General features: G+C 49.4%; 1 protein-coding gene across 2 annotated transcripts; it reads left to right on the top strand.

Moving 5' to 3' along the window:
• The first annotated feature begins 2,404 nt into the window (after positions 1-2,404).
• Tnfsf14 (TNF superfamily member 14) lies at positions 2,405-6,500 on the top strand. 2 transcript variants are annotated; one of them, XM_052193433.1, is made up of 4 exons: positions 2,422-2,784; positions 3,742-3,778; positions 4,256-4,297; positions 5,808-6,500. In XM_052193433.1, exons 1-4 carry the CDS (start codon positions 2,569-2,571, stop codon positions 6,233-6,235), a joined length of 723 nt encoding a protein of 240 aa, XP_052049393.1. In that variant the 5' UTR covers positions 2,422-2,568; the 3' UTR covers positions 6,236-6,500. The 2 variants fall into 2 exon arrangements, with proteins under 2 accessions (XP_052049395.1, XP_052049393.1); XM_052193435.1 differs by lacking the exon at positions 4,256-4,297 and having other exon boundaries at positions 2,405-2,784.
• The last annotated feature ends 7,129 nt before the right edge of the window (positions 6,501-13,629 follow it).

Genomic DNA, 13,629 nt, shown 5'->3' with positions numbered 1-13,629 from the left:
ATGCAGCCCTCACCTCTGTCTTCCAGGCTGGGGCTGGCTCTACCCCAAGGCTGCTGCTGCTGGTGGTGCTGATCATAGCAAGGAACCAGCATCTTCAAGATCCTGGGGTCTCCGGCTGCCACTGAAGCTGCCCTTTCACCAACAGCCTCTCCAGGCCTCAGTGTCTCCCCACAGCCTCCTTACACTTTCAAAACCAGCGTCATCTGAGCATAACCTTGTTCGCCTCAACAGCACAGCTTCTGTGTACTGATTCTCTCGGGAACCACTTCACAGATTCCACCTCAATGATGTTGGTCTCTTCTTAATCACAGCCAGTTCTGCAGAACTAAGACTCTTACTTCGAATATTGAACATCCCCAGTGCTCTTGTTGTTGTTTTGCTTTAAGATAGAATCTCTTTATAATCCTTGCTCTCTTGGAACTCACTATGTAGATGAGGCTAGCTTTGATCTCACGGAGATCCACCTGCCTCTGCCTCTGCCTCTGCCTCCCAAATGACATGACTAAAGGTGGGTGCTACCATACCCAGGAAACCCTGGTGGTCTTTAAGGAACTCTCAAACTTCCCTCTGTAATTTTACAAGCCAGGCCTCCATCTTCTGCATTGTTCTCAGCATTTTGAACTTCCAAGCCCCCACAGAACAGCCTGCTGAGCTCTGTGCACAGGACAGTTTTCCCAGTCCAAAGTTCAGATGCCACTACAATCTTCCCAAAACCATAGTCGGGTCTTTTATATTCCTACCCCACTCCTGATACCAGTTTGTGTCTTGGTTAGGATTTCTATTGCTGTCATAAAACACCATGAACAAAAGCAACTTGGAGAGGAAAGGGTTTACCTCAGCTTACACTTCCAGGTCACACCCCATCCACTTATGGAAGTTAAGGAACCTGGAGACAGGAGCTGATGCAGACAGAACACTGCTTACTGGCTTGCGTCCTATGGCTTGTTCAGCCTGCTTTCTTATAGAACCGAGGAATGCCAGTGCAGGGAAGGCACAGTCTACAGTGAGCAGGGGCTTCCCACAAGCCAATCAGTTGGGGACGTTTTCTCCATTGAAGTTGCCTCTTCCAAAATGAATGTAGCTTGTGTCAAATTGATACTGGCCAGCACAGACCATGAGAGACTAGAGAATGCTTCCAGGCAGATCCTATATGGTAAGATACTCCAGGGTGCTGAGTAATTTGCACAGTTCCGGGAATGGACCTGAGTTGGGCAACAGCAAGGAGATGAAGAAAAGACAAACACAGACATACAGGAATCCTGGGGTCATGTGGTCTGGGCCTTCTGCACACAAGTATCTCTGCACATTATTATGCAGAGTTGAGTGGAGAAGCAGGGTTATTACATACAGTTAAGCAAGGAGGCAGGGTTTATATGCACGGTGGGGTGGGGAAGGCAGGTTTAGTTCACCTCCATATGAACTGTCTTTATAAGGGAGTTATATTCATGTGTCAGCATTCAGGGGGAGGACGGTGGACACATCCTACACACACTGTCAACATCCACATCCGTGCGTGGAGCAGAAGAGAAGGCTGTGTTTCTCTCTGGGTCTGAGGCTCTGCAGTTCTTGACAAGCTCATGTCAACAGCACACGTCCCTTTAGCACTTCACACATCTGGGCTTCCTCTGGAGGGGTCTGTTCCTAAGGCAGGTGGATGGGCGGGTCCTGCAGGGCCAGGAGTCTCAGCAGTACTTCCCCTGGAGCCCTGGTTAGGGAAGCCATGAATCAGCAGTGTGGCAAAGCACTGGGGATCTGTGGTCACAGCACTGCCAGCCCTGTGTGAGGACAAACTACAGCATGGGGGCCATTGGTGGCTGGTGAGTCTTCTAACTGAACCCCTGAGCCCTCCTTGTCTGGGAGGATGTGTGATGGGGATAAGGTCTAGGCTGAAGACTTGGGGACAAGGTGGTATTTGAAAACTGCTCCAGCACCATCTCCAATAGACTCACATGTGAACACACCTGAGGCTCATATGTGCGTGTGCTAATACATGATACACTCTGAAGTGTGCATGTCCATATATGGACCTACACACACCCCAGGAAATGCCTGTGTGCTTGTTTCTGGCACACAGGCACATATCAGAACATCTACACCTGTGTGCACACATTCACGGACCTCATGTCTGCACAAGCACCTGCACCCACATGCACAGATGAAAGCAAACGCAGATGCCCGTGCTTGCCAGCGTGTGCATATGCAAGTGCGATGTGAGATGCTTGCACAGAACCCACAGAAGCTCCTCTGGGGGAAACAAAGCCACCAAGTACATCGAGCAGGGACTGCCCCATCCATCCCACCTGAGTCACATTTTCTGGAAAGTGTGAGCTACGGTGGCCTGAGTGAGAGTGATCTGGGGGCCGGGCCTTCTTGGGGGCACAGGAAGAAGAGGAGGGTGCATGGGAAAGGGGAGGCACCAACCTCCAGCTTTAAAGCGAGTCCTGGGGGTTACAGGAACCTTTAGCAGTTTGCAAAGCCCAGGCATTGGGCAATTGTGGTTTCCTCCGGAGAGGAAGAACTCAGGCTTGCCACCCCTGCCCTGGGCTTCTGAGCCTCAGCTGCTCTGGCATGGAGAGCGTGGTACAGCCTTCAGTGTTTGTGGTAGACGGACAGACGGACATCCCATTCCGGCGGCTGGGACAGAACCACCGGAGACAGCACTGTGGCACTGTCCAGGTCAGCCTGGCCCTGCTGCTGCTGCTGCTGGGTGCTGGGCTGGCCACTCAGGGCTGGTTTCTCCTGAGATTACATCAGCGTCTTGGGGACATAATGGCCCATCTGCCAGTAAGTGGGGCTTGGGGAGCCAGTGGGGCCGCTCTAAGACCTGTCTCTGTATGGTTGTGTATTGTGTGCCAGGCAGAGAGCCCGACGAGGACCCAGGGCTTCTCCTGTCAGCCTGTCTCTCTGACCCTCAGTCTTCTCATCTGTACATGGGGATCTGAAGCACGTGCAGTACCCAGCAGCTTCCCTGAGATTCACCTACATGGTTGATGTTTCCGGCCCAAACCCTTGTCCCGCACTGGCTTACCGGTCCCGCTGGCTTACCGGTCACGCTGGCTTACCGGTCCCGCTGGCTTACCGGTCACGCTGGCTTACTCTCAGCTCTCTCGTTTGCTCACTCTCCGTTCCTCTCAGACAAGCCTGGGTGTGTCACAATATGCTCCTGAGTCTGTGCCTATGCTTTCTTTTTAAGTTTTTTTTTTAATTACATTTACTTATTTAGTGTGTAGCTATGAAAAAGTGTGCATGTGCGTGTGCCGCAGCATGTATGTGGAATACCTCTGAGGAATCACTTCTCTGCACCTCCCTTTGTGTGGGTCCCAGGGACCGAACTCAGGTAGCCAGGCATGGCAGCAAGCACTTCTGTCCCCTGAGCCCTCTCACTGGCCCTCGACTATCCAAAATCCTTGAAGACAGCTCCAGAACAATTCTAGTCTCAAGCATTTCAGACACTCAACTTGATTAGTGAATTCTTCGTCCCAGCACTTGGGCAGGGGAGGCTCAAGGGGCTCAAGTCTAGGCCAGCCTGGGCTACATTGAAAGCCCATCTTGGAAACACAACAGATCTCATTAGGTGCGTGTCCCCCTCCACGTGTGTGTCTGTGTGTGATGTGTGCATGTGTAGTTCTGTAGACATGTCTGTGGGTGGTGTCTATGGCCATGGCCAGACAGTCTCATCACCATATACCAGTGAGACTGGGTGTGGCACGCCCTTACCAAACATCCCTGTCTGCATTTCAGGATGGAGGCAAAGGCTCCTGGGAGAAACTGATACAAGGTGAGTTTGGGCCCCAGTCCCTATGAAGCAAGTGGAATGGTTCCCGCTCTGCACCTCCCCACACCACACACCACACCCGGGTCATCATCACCTGGTGTCACTTTGTAGGCCCCACAGGTGCCCCTCCCTCAGGGCCAGAGAAGCAGAAATCTGGGTCATTCCAGAAGGGGCAGAGCCTGACACTTAGAGGTAGCCTCAACCAATGTGTAAGAACCTACAGGTGCCCTCAGTCAGTGTGTGAGAACACAGACACACTCTCTCTCTCTCTCTCTCTCACACACACACACACACACACACACACATGCACACACACACACACTCACACACACATATATACACACACACACTCACACACACACACTCACACACACTCACACACACTCACACACACTCACACACACACACACTCACACACACACACACTCACACACACACACACACACCTCTTTGTCTCTAACCTCTGACTCTCTTCTTCAGATCAACGATCTCACCAGCCCAACCCCGCAGCACATCTTACAGGTGAGAGAGACCCCAGATCTTCACATGGAGTGGGGTTTAGGGTACCCTGGGAGACGCAGGTCTTCACAAGTTAGAGCATTCATTTATGTGTTCATTTGGTGTGTTTTTGATTTTTCCATGTCCTTTTTATTCATTTATTATTGCGTGTGTGCATGCCACAGTGTGGAGGTCAGAAAACTCTCGAGGGAATGATCCTGTCCTTCCCCTTGGCCTCCATGGACCGAGCTCACGTCACTAGGCTTGACTCCAAGTGCCTTTACTCTCTTAGCCATCTCGCCTGTCTTCCCCCCCCCCCCCCCCCGTGTTTACAAACAGCCCAGAGACGAGTCATCTCTTTACCCTGCTAGTCATGGGGACACATCCCAAGGTCCTTGAAGGCCTCGGAAGATGTTGGGACACAGACCTACCACAGTTTACATTTGTTTGTTTGTTTGTTTTTGTTTTTGGAGACAGGGTCTCTCCATGTAGCCTGGGCTGCCTGTGTAGACCTGCCTCTGTGTCCCGAGTGCTAGAATTAACGACATGGGCCACTACGCCCAGCTAAATATACTGTTTATTCTTTTGGCATAGACAGTTTAATTTATAATTTAATGAGTAAGAAATTAACCAGAATACACATAAAATATGCTATAATCAAAAACTATTTTTAAAACATGGTGTGGGAGATAGGGGGATGGCTCAATGTGCAAACTGTCAGGCACTTTTGACTCAGCATCTGAACCAAAAGCCAAACACAACACTCCTGTGCAGGTTACAGAAGCAGATCCAGGCAGACACACACATTCCTGAGAAGTCATGGAGGCAGAGACAGGCAGAGGGGTTCTGGGGAGCTACTGGCCAGCAGCCTTGACAAACAGGGGACTTCCAGGGTCAGTAAGAGACTCTGCCTCAAAAATAAGGTGGACAGACGCTGAAACTAAGGAAGTATTTGACTTCTGGGCACACATATACACATCCATCACACACATACACAAACACACACACAATCACACACAGTTTTTGAGACAGGCTCCCATGTAAACTGGCCCTGTACTCCTGATCCTGCTGCCTCCACCACCGGAGAGCTGGGTGACAGGCATATACCACCACGCCTGGTTTATTTGGTGCTGGGGATGGAATGTATAGCTGTCGGCATGCTGGGTCAGTGTTCACCTCCTAAGTCCTAAGACCATTTAAAAAAAATTGACACTTCACTAGGAAGCTTAAATACCTTGTGCCTCAGTTTCTTCTTTGGTATTCAAGTGGCTTTGCTCCTCAGTACCTCCGTTTCTACCCTTGCAGAAGGAGATGGAAATGAACCAAGTTAAGACACATAACCACCAAATTACTTTGCTTGCGTTCCTGTGCCTCAGTTTCTCCCCCCTGCAAGATGGGAATGGGCTGAGTCAACCTAGACAAGCAGTCTAATATGGCAGTGAAACCAGAGGGAACTAGCTTAACGGCACACAGAAAGGGTGGACCCAAGGCTAACCATGCCGACCACTTACCTTTCTCTCTCCTTTCCTCCCAGGAGCCAACGCCAGCTTGATTGGCATGGGTAGACCTCTGTTATGGGAGACACGACTTGGCCTGGCCTTTTTGCGGGGCCTGATGTATCACGATGGGGCCCTGGTGACCATGGAGGCCGGCTACTACTATGTGTACTCCAAAGTGCAGCTGAGCGGCGTGGGCTGCCCCCAGGGGCTGGCCAACGGCCTCCCCATCACCCATGGGCTGTACAAGCGCACGTCCCGCTATCCTAAGGAGTTAGAACTGCTGGTCAGCCGGCGGTCACCCTGCAGCCGGGCCAACAGCTCTCGAGTCTGGTGGGACAGCAGCTTCCTGGGCGGCGTGGTATATCTGGAGGCCGGGGAAGAGGTGGTGGTCCGCGTGCCTGGAAACAGCCTGGTCAGACCACGTGACGGCACCAGGTCCTATTTCGGAGCTTTCATGGTCTGAAGGCTGCAGTGACAATATATTCTGTGGAGGGAACCTCTCCAGGACTCACTTCAAATCCAGCAATTGGGTTTGAAGCCCGCCCTCCTTAAGGAGCTCTGAACTCTGCTGGCGGAGTGCTCATAATGCTGTAGACTGCTGACCTGCTTTGGGCAATCTTCAAATCAGAGACCTGGAGACTTGGGGTGTGGAGCCCAGGAGTGTGGGGTCAGCCCATTTGCCTGATATTCAGGAAGAAAGAATAAAGCTGGGGTATTTATGCTTCTGATGCAGACTCTGAGATTCGGGTTTTCTGGGTTTGGGGCTGGAGGCAAGAAATCTCCCTAGAGTGTCGTCAGGACCATGTTGGCAGCGCTCGCAGCTCCAGACTTGCCACCACACAGTGACCTCTCCCATCCATCTGCTGCATCGCTTTCCAGCCACCAAAACAGCGTTGGCCCCTGGCTGCACGTGACCAGCTTCTGAACACATACACCTTCCGGGACATCTTGTTAGGACCTCAGTACTCAGCCCAATGCGCAGCAGCGACAGACCTGCCAGGAACGGTTGGTCAGAAGGGAAAGGAGGAAAGGGAGGAAAGGAGGGAATGCAGAAGAGAAGGGGGAAAACAAGACCAAAACAAACCAAACACCAAAAAACAAGGAATAAAGAGTCAGGGAAGGGAGGCGACACCCTTGAGGGCACTTCACTCAACACACTTAGAGCAGATGGTGCAGGGCCTTCTGGACGCCTGGAGTTGATAGGATTGTGGGGAGACACAAAGGGGAGCTAATGGGCTTGGGTTGTGGTTCAGTGGGTAAAGTACAGTTATGAAGGTCTGAGTTTTAATCCCTGGTACCCATATAAAGACACAGAGGTGGTGATGGACACTGAGGTGATGGGGTCATCCATCGGGAACAGAGACAGGAGGAACTCTGGGGGTCACTGGCTAGGCGGTCTAGCTGAATCAATGAGTTCCAGGTTCAGGGAGAGACCTTGCCTCAAAAAAGGTAGATAGCTCCTGAAGATGACAACTGAGGTTATTCTCTGGACCCCACACACAGGACACATACCTAATAAATAAAATAAAAAATATTAAATAATAGTATTTGAGAGGCACTTTATATGTTCTAATCATTTGTGCTTTTATGTTTATTATGTTTTATTTGTTTGTTTGTTTGTTTATTTGTTGGGAGATGGGGTCCTCAAGTAGCCCAGGCTAGCTTTGAACTATATATTTCTTATATATTGAGACAGAGTTTCATGCCGCCTATCTAGGTTTCCCCAGCATCTAGAACTATAGCTGTGTTTTACCCCAGTTGAACATCTGGGTAGTTAGCCAACACCTTCAAATGCAGAGCCCATACCTGAGAGGGTCAGGCTCCCTCTGCTTAGGAGTCCCAGCTAGTCCCAGCCAGGCCAAGCAGACTTCCTGTGTCCTGTCCTTGTAACACTGGTGGGAGGTGGAAAGGCCCCCAAATACCCAGCCTCCCCCTCCATCAGAGTTTCCTTTATGCTTATCACGGTCTCTTTCCGTGTCTTTGATGAGACCAAGGTGTGGGGACAGTGTATTTATAAAAAGCCACCAGCAGTTTCCGCTGTAAGAAAAAAAAATCATTCTAGAAGATTTTTCTCAGCCTTGAGGAGAATAGGGGAAGGGGGGTGAGTGAGAAAAGGAAAGAAGATAAAAGGGTGAGGAGAGGGGCAAGGAAGAGGGCCAAGAAGGATGGGGAACAAGAGGTCCCCAGGGGAGGCCGGTCCTGGAGATGTAGGAACTGTTGATTCCAGATAAAGTCTAGAGGCAGGAAGCCCTGGCCAAGACGCTGACCTACTTCTGTGTTTCTGAGAAGGTTATCTAATGTGTTTCCTCTTCCACCCTGGGGCTCCACTACCCACTGCTCCATAGGACACCATTTTCCCCTAGGCAGGTGCTGACCCTTACATCTGATGACCCTTCTTCTCCCTACCCCCTACCAAGACCCCCAAAATAATGATGGTGTAGCAATGTCATAGGATGGTGCCATAGCCCACCTGCTAGCCATTGTTAAAATGAAAGATGTCATCACAAAGAAATCTGAAGGTTCTTATGTTCTGGAGTTGATGTTCAGAGTTCAAATCCCCGCTCTGCCACTTCCCATCTTTGGCATCTCTGGGCCTCAGTTTTCTCATCTATATAGCTTGGGCTGCCATGAGCTCTTTTATCATTAGTAGCCATTCTTTATGTAAATGTAGCTGTTGCTGTCTCCCCAGAGACATGTGTCTCCCCAGAGGTGGTGCTTTGGTGCACCACCTCCCTCCAAATTGTTGGTAAGAGATGTCCCAGAGACAGCACCAAAACAATACAAGCTATGGCCACTGCTCTTTATTGCCCACCAGAACTTGGTAAGACCCTATCATGTCCTCTTACTCAGCTGTGAACTGTGTGAATTACAATAACTGGTTTAGTAAGGTGTACCCACGGTTGCAATAGCTATGTGAATGTTATCATGGTAACTAACCACTTTCTGATTGGATTTAAGGACCACTCCACAGGAGACAAGTCACACCTGATAAGGTAAATCTAGCCAAGAACCCATGTTTTGGGCACTCACAGACCCCAAGTGTGAGCTTACTGTTATTTTGCTAATGGACATAGTATGAAAATACCCTCTACAGTAGTGTTTTGATATGTAATGGTCCATATAGCTCTCGGACCTCATCTGAGAAGCTTCGTGATGCAGTGGACAACAGTTAATGCTGAAACTCACAACGGGTCACAGAGCAGAGAGGCAGAGACTGAGGAGTACTCAGTCACAAATGGGAAACCTGTGTCATATCCCTCCCTAAGGTTCAGAGACCATCATGGAAGAAGGGGCAGGAAGACCATGAGAGTCTGATCAGGCAGAATCTTCTGTGTCTTGTGACTATGACCCAACAACTGTGAACTACGTGGCTCCGCGGTGCTCCAGGGGATGACCCTCACCCATGCTGACTGTGGCGTTGGAATGAAAATGGCCCCCATTCATTCACAGCTCTAAATGCTTGATCCCCAGTTAGCAGACCTGTTTGGGAAGGATTGAGATGTGTGGCCTTGTTGGGGGAAGGGCACATGTGTTAATGGGGTAGCTTTGAGGATTCAAAAGCTTTGGCGCCTGCAGATCAGCACATAAAACTCTCAGCCACTGCTCTGACACCACGCTCTGTTCCCATCTTGATGACAACGGACTAACCTTCTGAGACTGTGAGCAAGCTCCCTGCTAAATGCCTCCTTTGATGAGAGTTGCTGTAGTCATGGTGTCTCCACAGCAGCAGAGCAGTGAGTAGGACACCCATACAGACAGCTCTCGTTGGACTGAGTGTGTTATCACGAGGAAAGAGGACGTACAAGTGGAACAGTGGAGGATGGAGGGTCCTGGAGGAGTTGAAGGGGGATAAATATGATCAAAATGCATTATATACCTATCATTATTCTCAAATACTAAATTGAAAATGATTTAAAAAAATTATGTGGGGCTTGTTTGGAGATCACTGGGCCGTTGGAAACATGCCCTCAAAGAAGAGAATAAAAATGTGGTCTGTTCTTTTTCCCTCTCTTTCACTTCCCACGCATGGAGTGATTTCTCCCCTCACAAGGTGTTCCCACCATGACACATCCCAGCAGTCTCAAAACAACAGGGACAGCCACCCATGGACCGACACTGCCCCAAACAAGAACCAAAGCAAAACGTTTTCTTTCCACATTGTCTCTGTCATTTGTTATATTAACAGACAACTAACTGACATGGTTATAGTTATGAGCTCACTTAAATATCCAATTCATCTCAACTATTATGCCAAAGGCAGCCAGCCTTGCAATCATCCACATGACACTAATCAGAATGTGTTTGAAAAGGGGAACTTTCCTTCAGTCTCTGCTCCACACTTTGTCTCTGTAAATAAAGAAAATATCCAAGAAAAAGCAGAAGGAAAGAAAGAAAGAAAGAAAGAAAGAAAGAAAGAAAGAAAGAAAGAAAGAAAGAAAGAAAGAAAGAAAGAAAGGAAGGAAGGAAGGAAGGAAGGAAGGAAGGAAGGAAGGAAGGAAGGAAGGAAGGAAGGAAGAAAGAAAGAAAGAAAGAAAGAAAGAAAGAAAGAAAGAAAGAAAGAAAGAAAGAAAGAAAGAAAGAAAGAAGGGGTCATAGTAGCCAATATCTGTGTGTGTGCGTGTGACTGTATGTGTGTGCGTGTGACTGTGTGTGTGTATGTGTACACATGTCCATGCAGTAGTACACATGTATCTGTGTATGTACTTATGCGTGTGGAAGCCACGGGTCAACCTTGATGTCATTCTCTGGCCATCTTGTACCTTGACTTTTAGGCAGCACCTCTTGCTGACCTGAAGCTCACTGACTCTGCGTGCTGGGCCAACAAGCCCCAGTGAGCCTCCGTCTCCTCCCCTCCAGGACTGGGACCACACATGTGTGCATGGAGAGATTACCTCAGTTGCACTACTGAGGCAGAGTGACCCACAGTCACACTGTGGGTGGCACCATTCCCTGGGCTTCGATCCTCAACTGGTCAGATGGGGACTGTGCTGCAGACACCCACTGCTGCTGCCCCCTCTACCAGGGTGTACATGGTGTGTCATGGCGCCCTTGAGCCATGAGCTGGAGTAAGCCTTCCTCTCTTGAGTTGTTCTCATCAAGGTATGTCACTATAGCCACAGGAAAAAGAGGTAAGACACATGTGAAGGTGGAGATTGTGACGAACTGATGGGGTAGTGACTGCCCTTGGTGAGGCATGGGCCTCTCACCAAGGGTATCTCCCCTACCACACCCCAAGTATCTCCTACAAAGAGGCTGACTGTGAGCCAGATTTTGCCCTCACACCAGGCTGTAGATTTTATTAAAGGAACAGCAATTTCCAATCAAAGTTCACTCACACAAGCAAGACCTAGCTGACACAACCTCCCACATCAGTGCTTTTCTCAGTGGTTGCTTCCTAAAAAAAACGTAAATTCAGGCTGGTGTGTGGCATACATGAACCTCTACGAGAGGGCAAAAAGTTTTCATGTTCTTTTCTCATTACTAATCCAACTCTATTTGTATCTGAAGATTTGGCTGCCCCAGTGCTGTGGAGCACTGGCCTGTGGGCACACCATGGTTACCACCCTCATGAATGCTTGGTAGCTGTGATCATCAACAGACCAACACAAGACTAAACCATTAAATTCCTGTCATGTGGGGAAGGGGCTGAGGCCCCTCCCTGGGGATCGGTAGCTATTTAACTATTCCCTGGACAGACCTTTTCCTCCATGGTGTGGCTGTCTGTAAGTTATACAAGTTCCGGTAAGCAAGCCCAGTTAATCCGTGGCTCACCAAGCCGCCTCTGGTTGCCATCTTGTCCTTGATTCTATCATTGCCCTTTTGTGGGTTGAGTAGGTGTCTGTTATTATCTCCCTAGAAAAGTTCACTCAACAACCAGGACACTGGGGGTGGCTACCCAGCTGGGAACCATCCCTTCCCGCATCCTTCTTTCCCTGCACTGTCCAGATTCCTGAGCTACAAAGGGTGGAAGAGGGTGGACCACAGGTACAGGTGTCCAGGCGCAAGTGTCCACTCATGCTCCGGCTGTCAATCATCGCCACTCTGGCATCCACCACTTATTGCCAACTGAGAAATCTCTGCCAAAACTGAGCATTGCTGGCGGTGTGTGTGTGTGTGTGTGTGTGTGTGTGTGTGTGTGTGTGTGTGCATGTGTGTGTGTATGTGCATGTGTGTGTGCATATGTGTGTGCATGTGTGTGTGCATGTGTGTGTGCATATGTGTGTGCATGTGTGTGTGCATGTGTGTGTGTGCATGTGTGCATGTGTGTGTGTGTGTGTGTGTGTGTGTGGTCAAGCTGAGGTACAGGAAGCTCTTTGAAGCTGTCCAGAGATGCCACTAAGTCACTTCCTGGTGGGGAACCTGAAGCCTCTCAGATGCCTTATGGGAATCCAAGACATTTTGAATCTTTGAGTTCCCCCAAAACTCTTCTGGGAGGATTTGCATGTTCCCAGGACTCTCCAAAAACCAAAATGTAAGTGACTTTGTCCTGTTACAGACTACATTGTGTGCGGCACCCCCAAATGCATGTGATGAAGTCCTGACATGAAGTCCTTTGCTCTAATATTCTTTCCTTTGCTGTAGTAAATGTCCTGACCAAAACCATCTCAGGAAGGAGAAGGGGTTGGTTTTGTTCATATTTCCAGGTCACAGTCCGTCACTGAGGGAAGTCAAGACAGGAACTCAAAGCAGGACCCTGGGGCAGGAGCCATGCAAGAAGGCTGTGCCCTGGCCCATCCACTCATGGTCATGCCCAGTGGGTGCCACCTGCCTAGGGATGGCGCTGTCCACGGGGCCCGGGTCTTGTCAGTTATCGGTCAAAACAACCTCTCATATGCATGGCCTCAGGCTGAGCTGAGCTGATCTGGCAATTTTTTAGTAAAGGATCCCTGTCCAATCAGGCTGACAAAGGTAAGTGGGACAATTTCCCAATGTGCATCTGTGAAGATTCTCCTTAATAGATGTCTTGCCTATAAGGAGGTCGGTAGAGTGCTGCAATCCATTATAAGTAGAGACTGGAAGAGGAGACAGGGATGGGCAGGTTGTTCAGTAGGAAGTGTCCCAAGCAGTTAGAGGCCAGGCACGGAAAACTGAGACCCCTGCTCAGAGTTGGAAAACTGGAAACATAATCTACTTACTGACTGTTGCTATAACACAATACCTGAGCCTGAATACTTTACAAAGAAAAAAGGTTTATTGATATCACAGCTCTGGAAGAGCCTGTACCAACATCATGACATGATTGACACAAAAGAAATGAAAGGTGAGGGGGGTCAAGACAGGACTCCACATCATCTCCCTCAAAAGTATGAGTTCCATAAAGTTTTTAGGGACCTTGACTCTGGAAAACCTGACTGGTGGCTTCAGTGCAGAAATAGTCCAATCCAAGCTGATATGAAGCTGGACTGGGCTTCCATTCAAAATAGAAAGAAGGGTGACAATGGCTGAGTACGGGGTAGGATGCAGTGGCTACAGCCCTTGTCGGGTCCCTTCCTGTTCCCTCCGCTTCTCTCCCTTTCCATTGAGTGTTTATCTTTGAGATAGAGCCTCACTCTGTAACCCTGACTAGCCTGGCATTCATAGAAATCTTCCTGCCTCTGCCTCCCGAGGACTGGAAGGAGCAGTGTGAGCCACCTTTTCCAGCTTGCTTGGTTTGCACAATACATTTTTTGCAGAACCCTTTAAACTGTGATATCCATCTTATAGATAGATGGTAAAGTCCAGGCCAGGTACAGTGGAGCACACTGGTTACCTCAGCACTCAGGAGGCAGAAACAAGGGATTGAGACGTTGGGACCATCCTGGGCTACATGATGAGGCTGTGTCTCAGACAAGTGATGACTAAGATACAGATTCTTGT

This window comes from Apodemus sylvaticus, chromosome 9, assembly GCF_947179515.1.
Source record: "Apodemus sylvaticus chromosome 9, mApoSyl1.1, whole genome shotgun sequence".
Taxonomy (NCBI): Eukaryota; Metazoa; Chordata; class Mammalia; order Rodentia; family Muridae; genus Apodemus; species Apodemus sylvaticus.
This window is presented reverse-complemented; position numbering and strand designations above follow the sequence as displayed.

What these genes read in the sequence shown, in the direction of transcription:
- Tnfsf14 (XM_052193433.1), top strand. Translation starts at nt 2,569, where the DNA reads ATGGAGAGCGTGGTACAGCCTTCAGTGTTTGTGGTAGACGGACAGACG. An exon ending in CTGGGAGAAACTGATACAAG is followed by an intron (nt 3,779 to 4,255) that starts GTGAGTTTGGGC and finishes TCTCTTCTTCAG; the next exon opens with ATCAACGATCTCACCAGCCC. An exon ending in CCCCGCAGCACATCTTACAG is followed by an intron (nt 4,298 to 5,807) that starts GTGAGAGAGACC and finishes CTTTCCTCCCAG; the next exon opens with GAGCCAACGCCAGCTTGATT.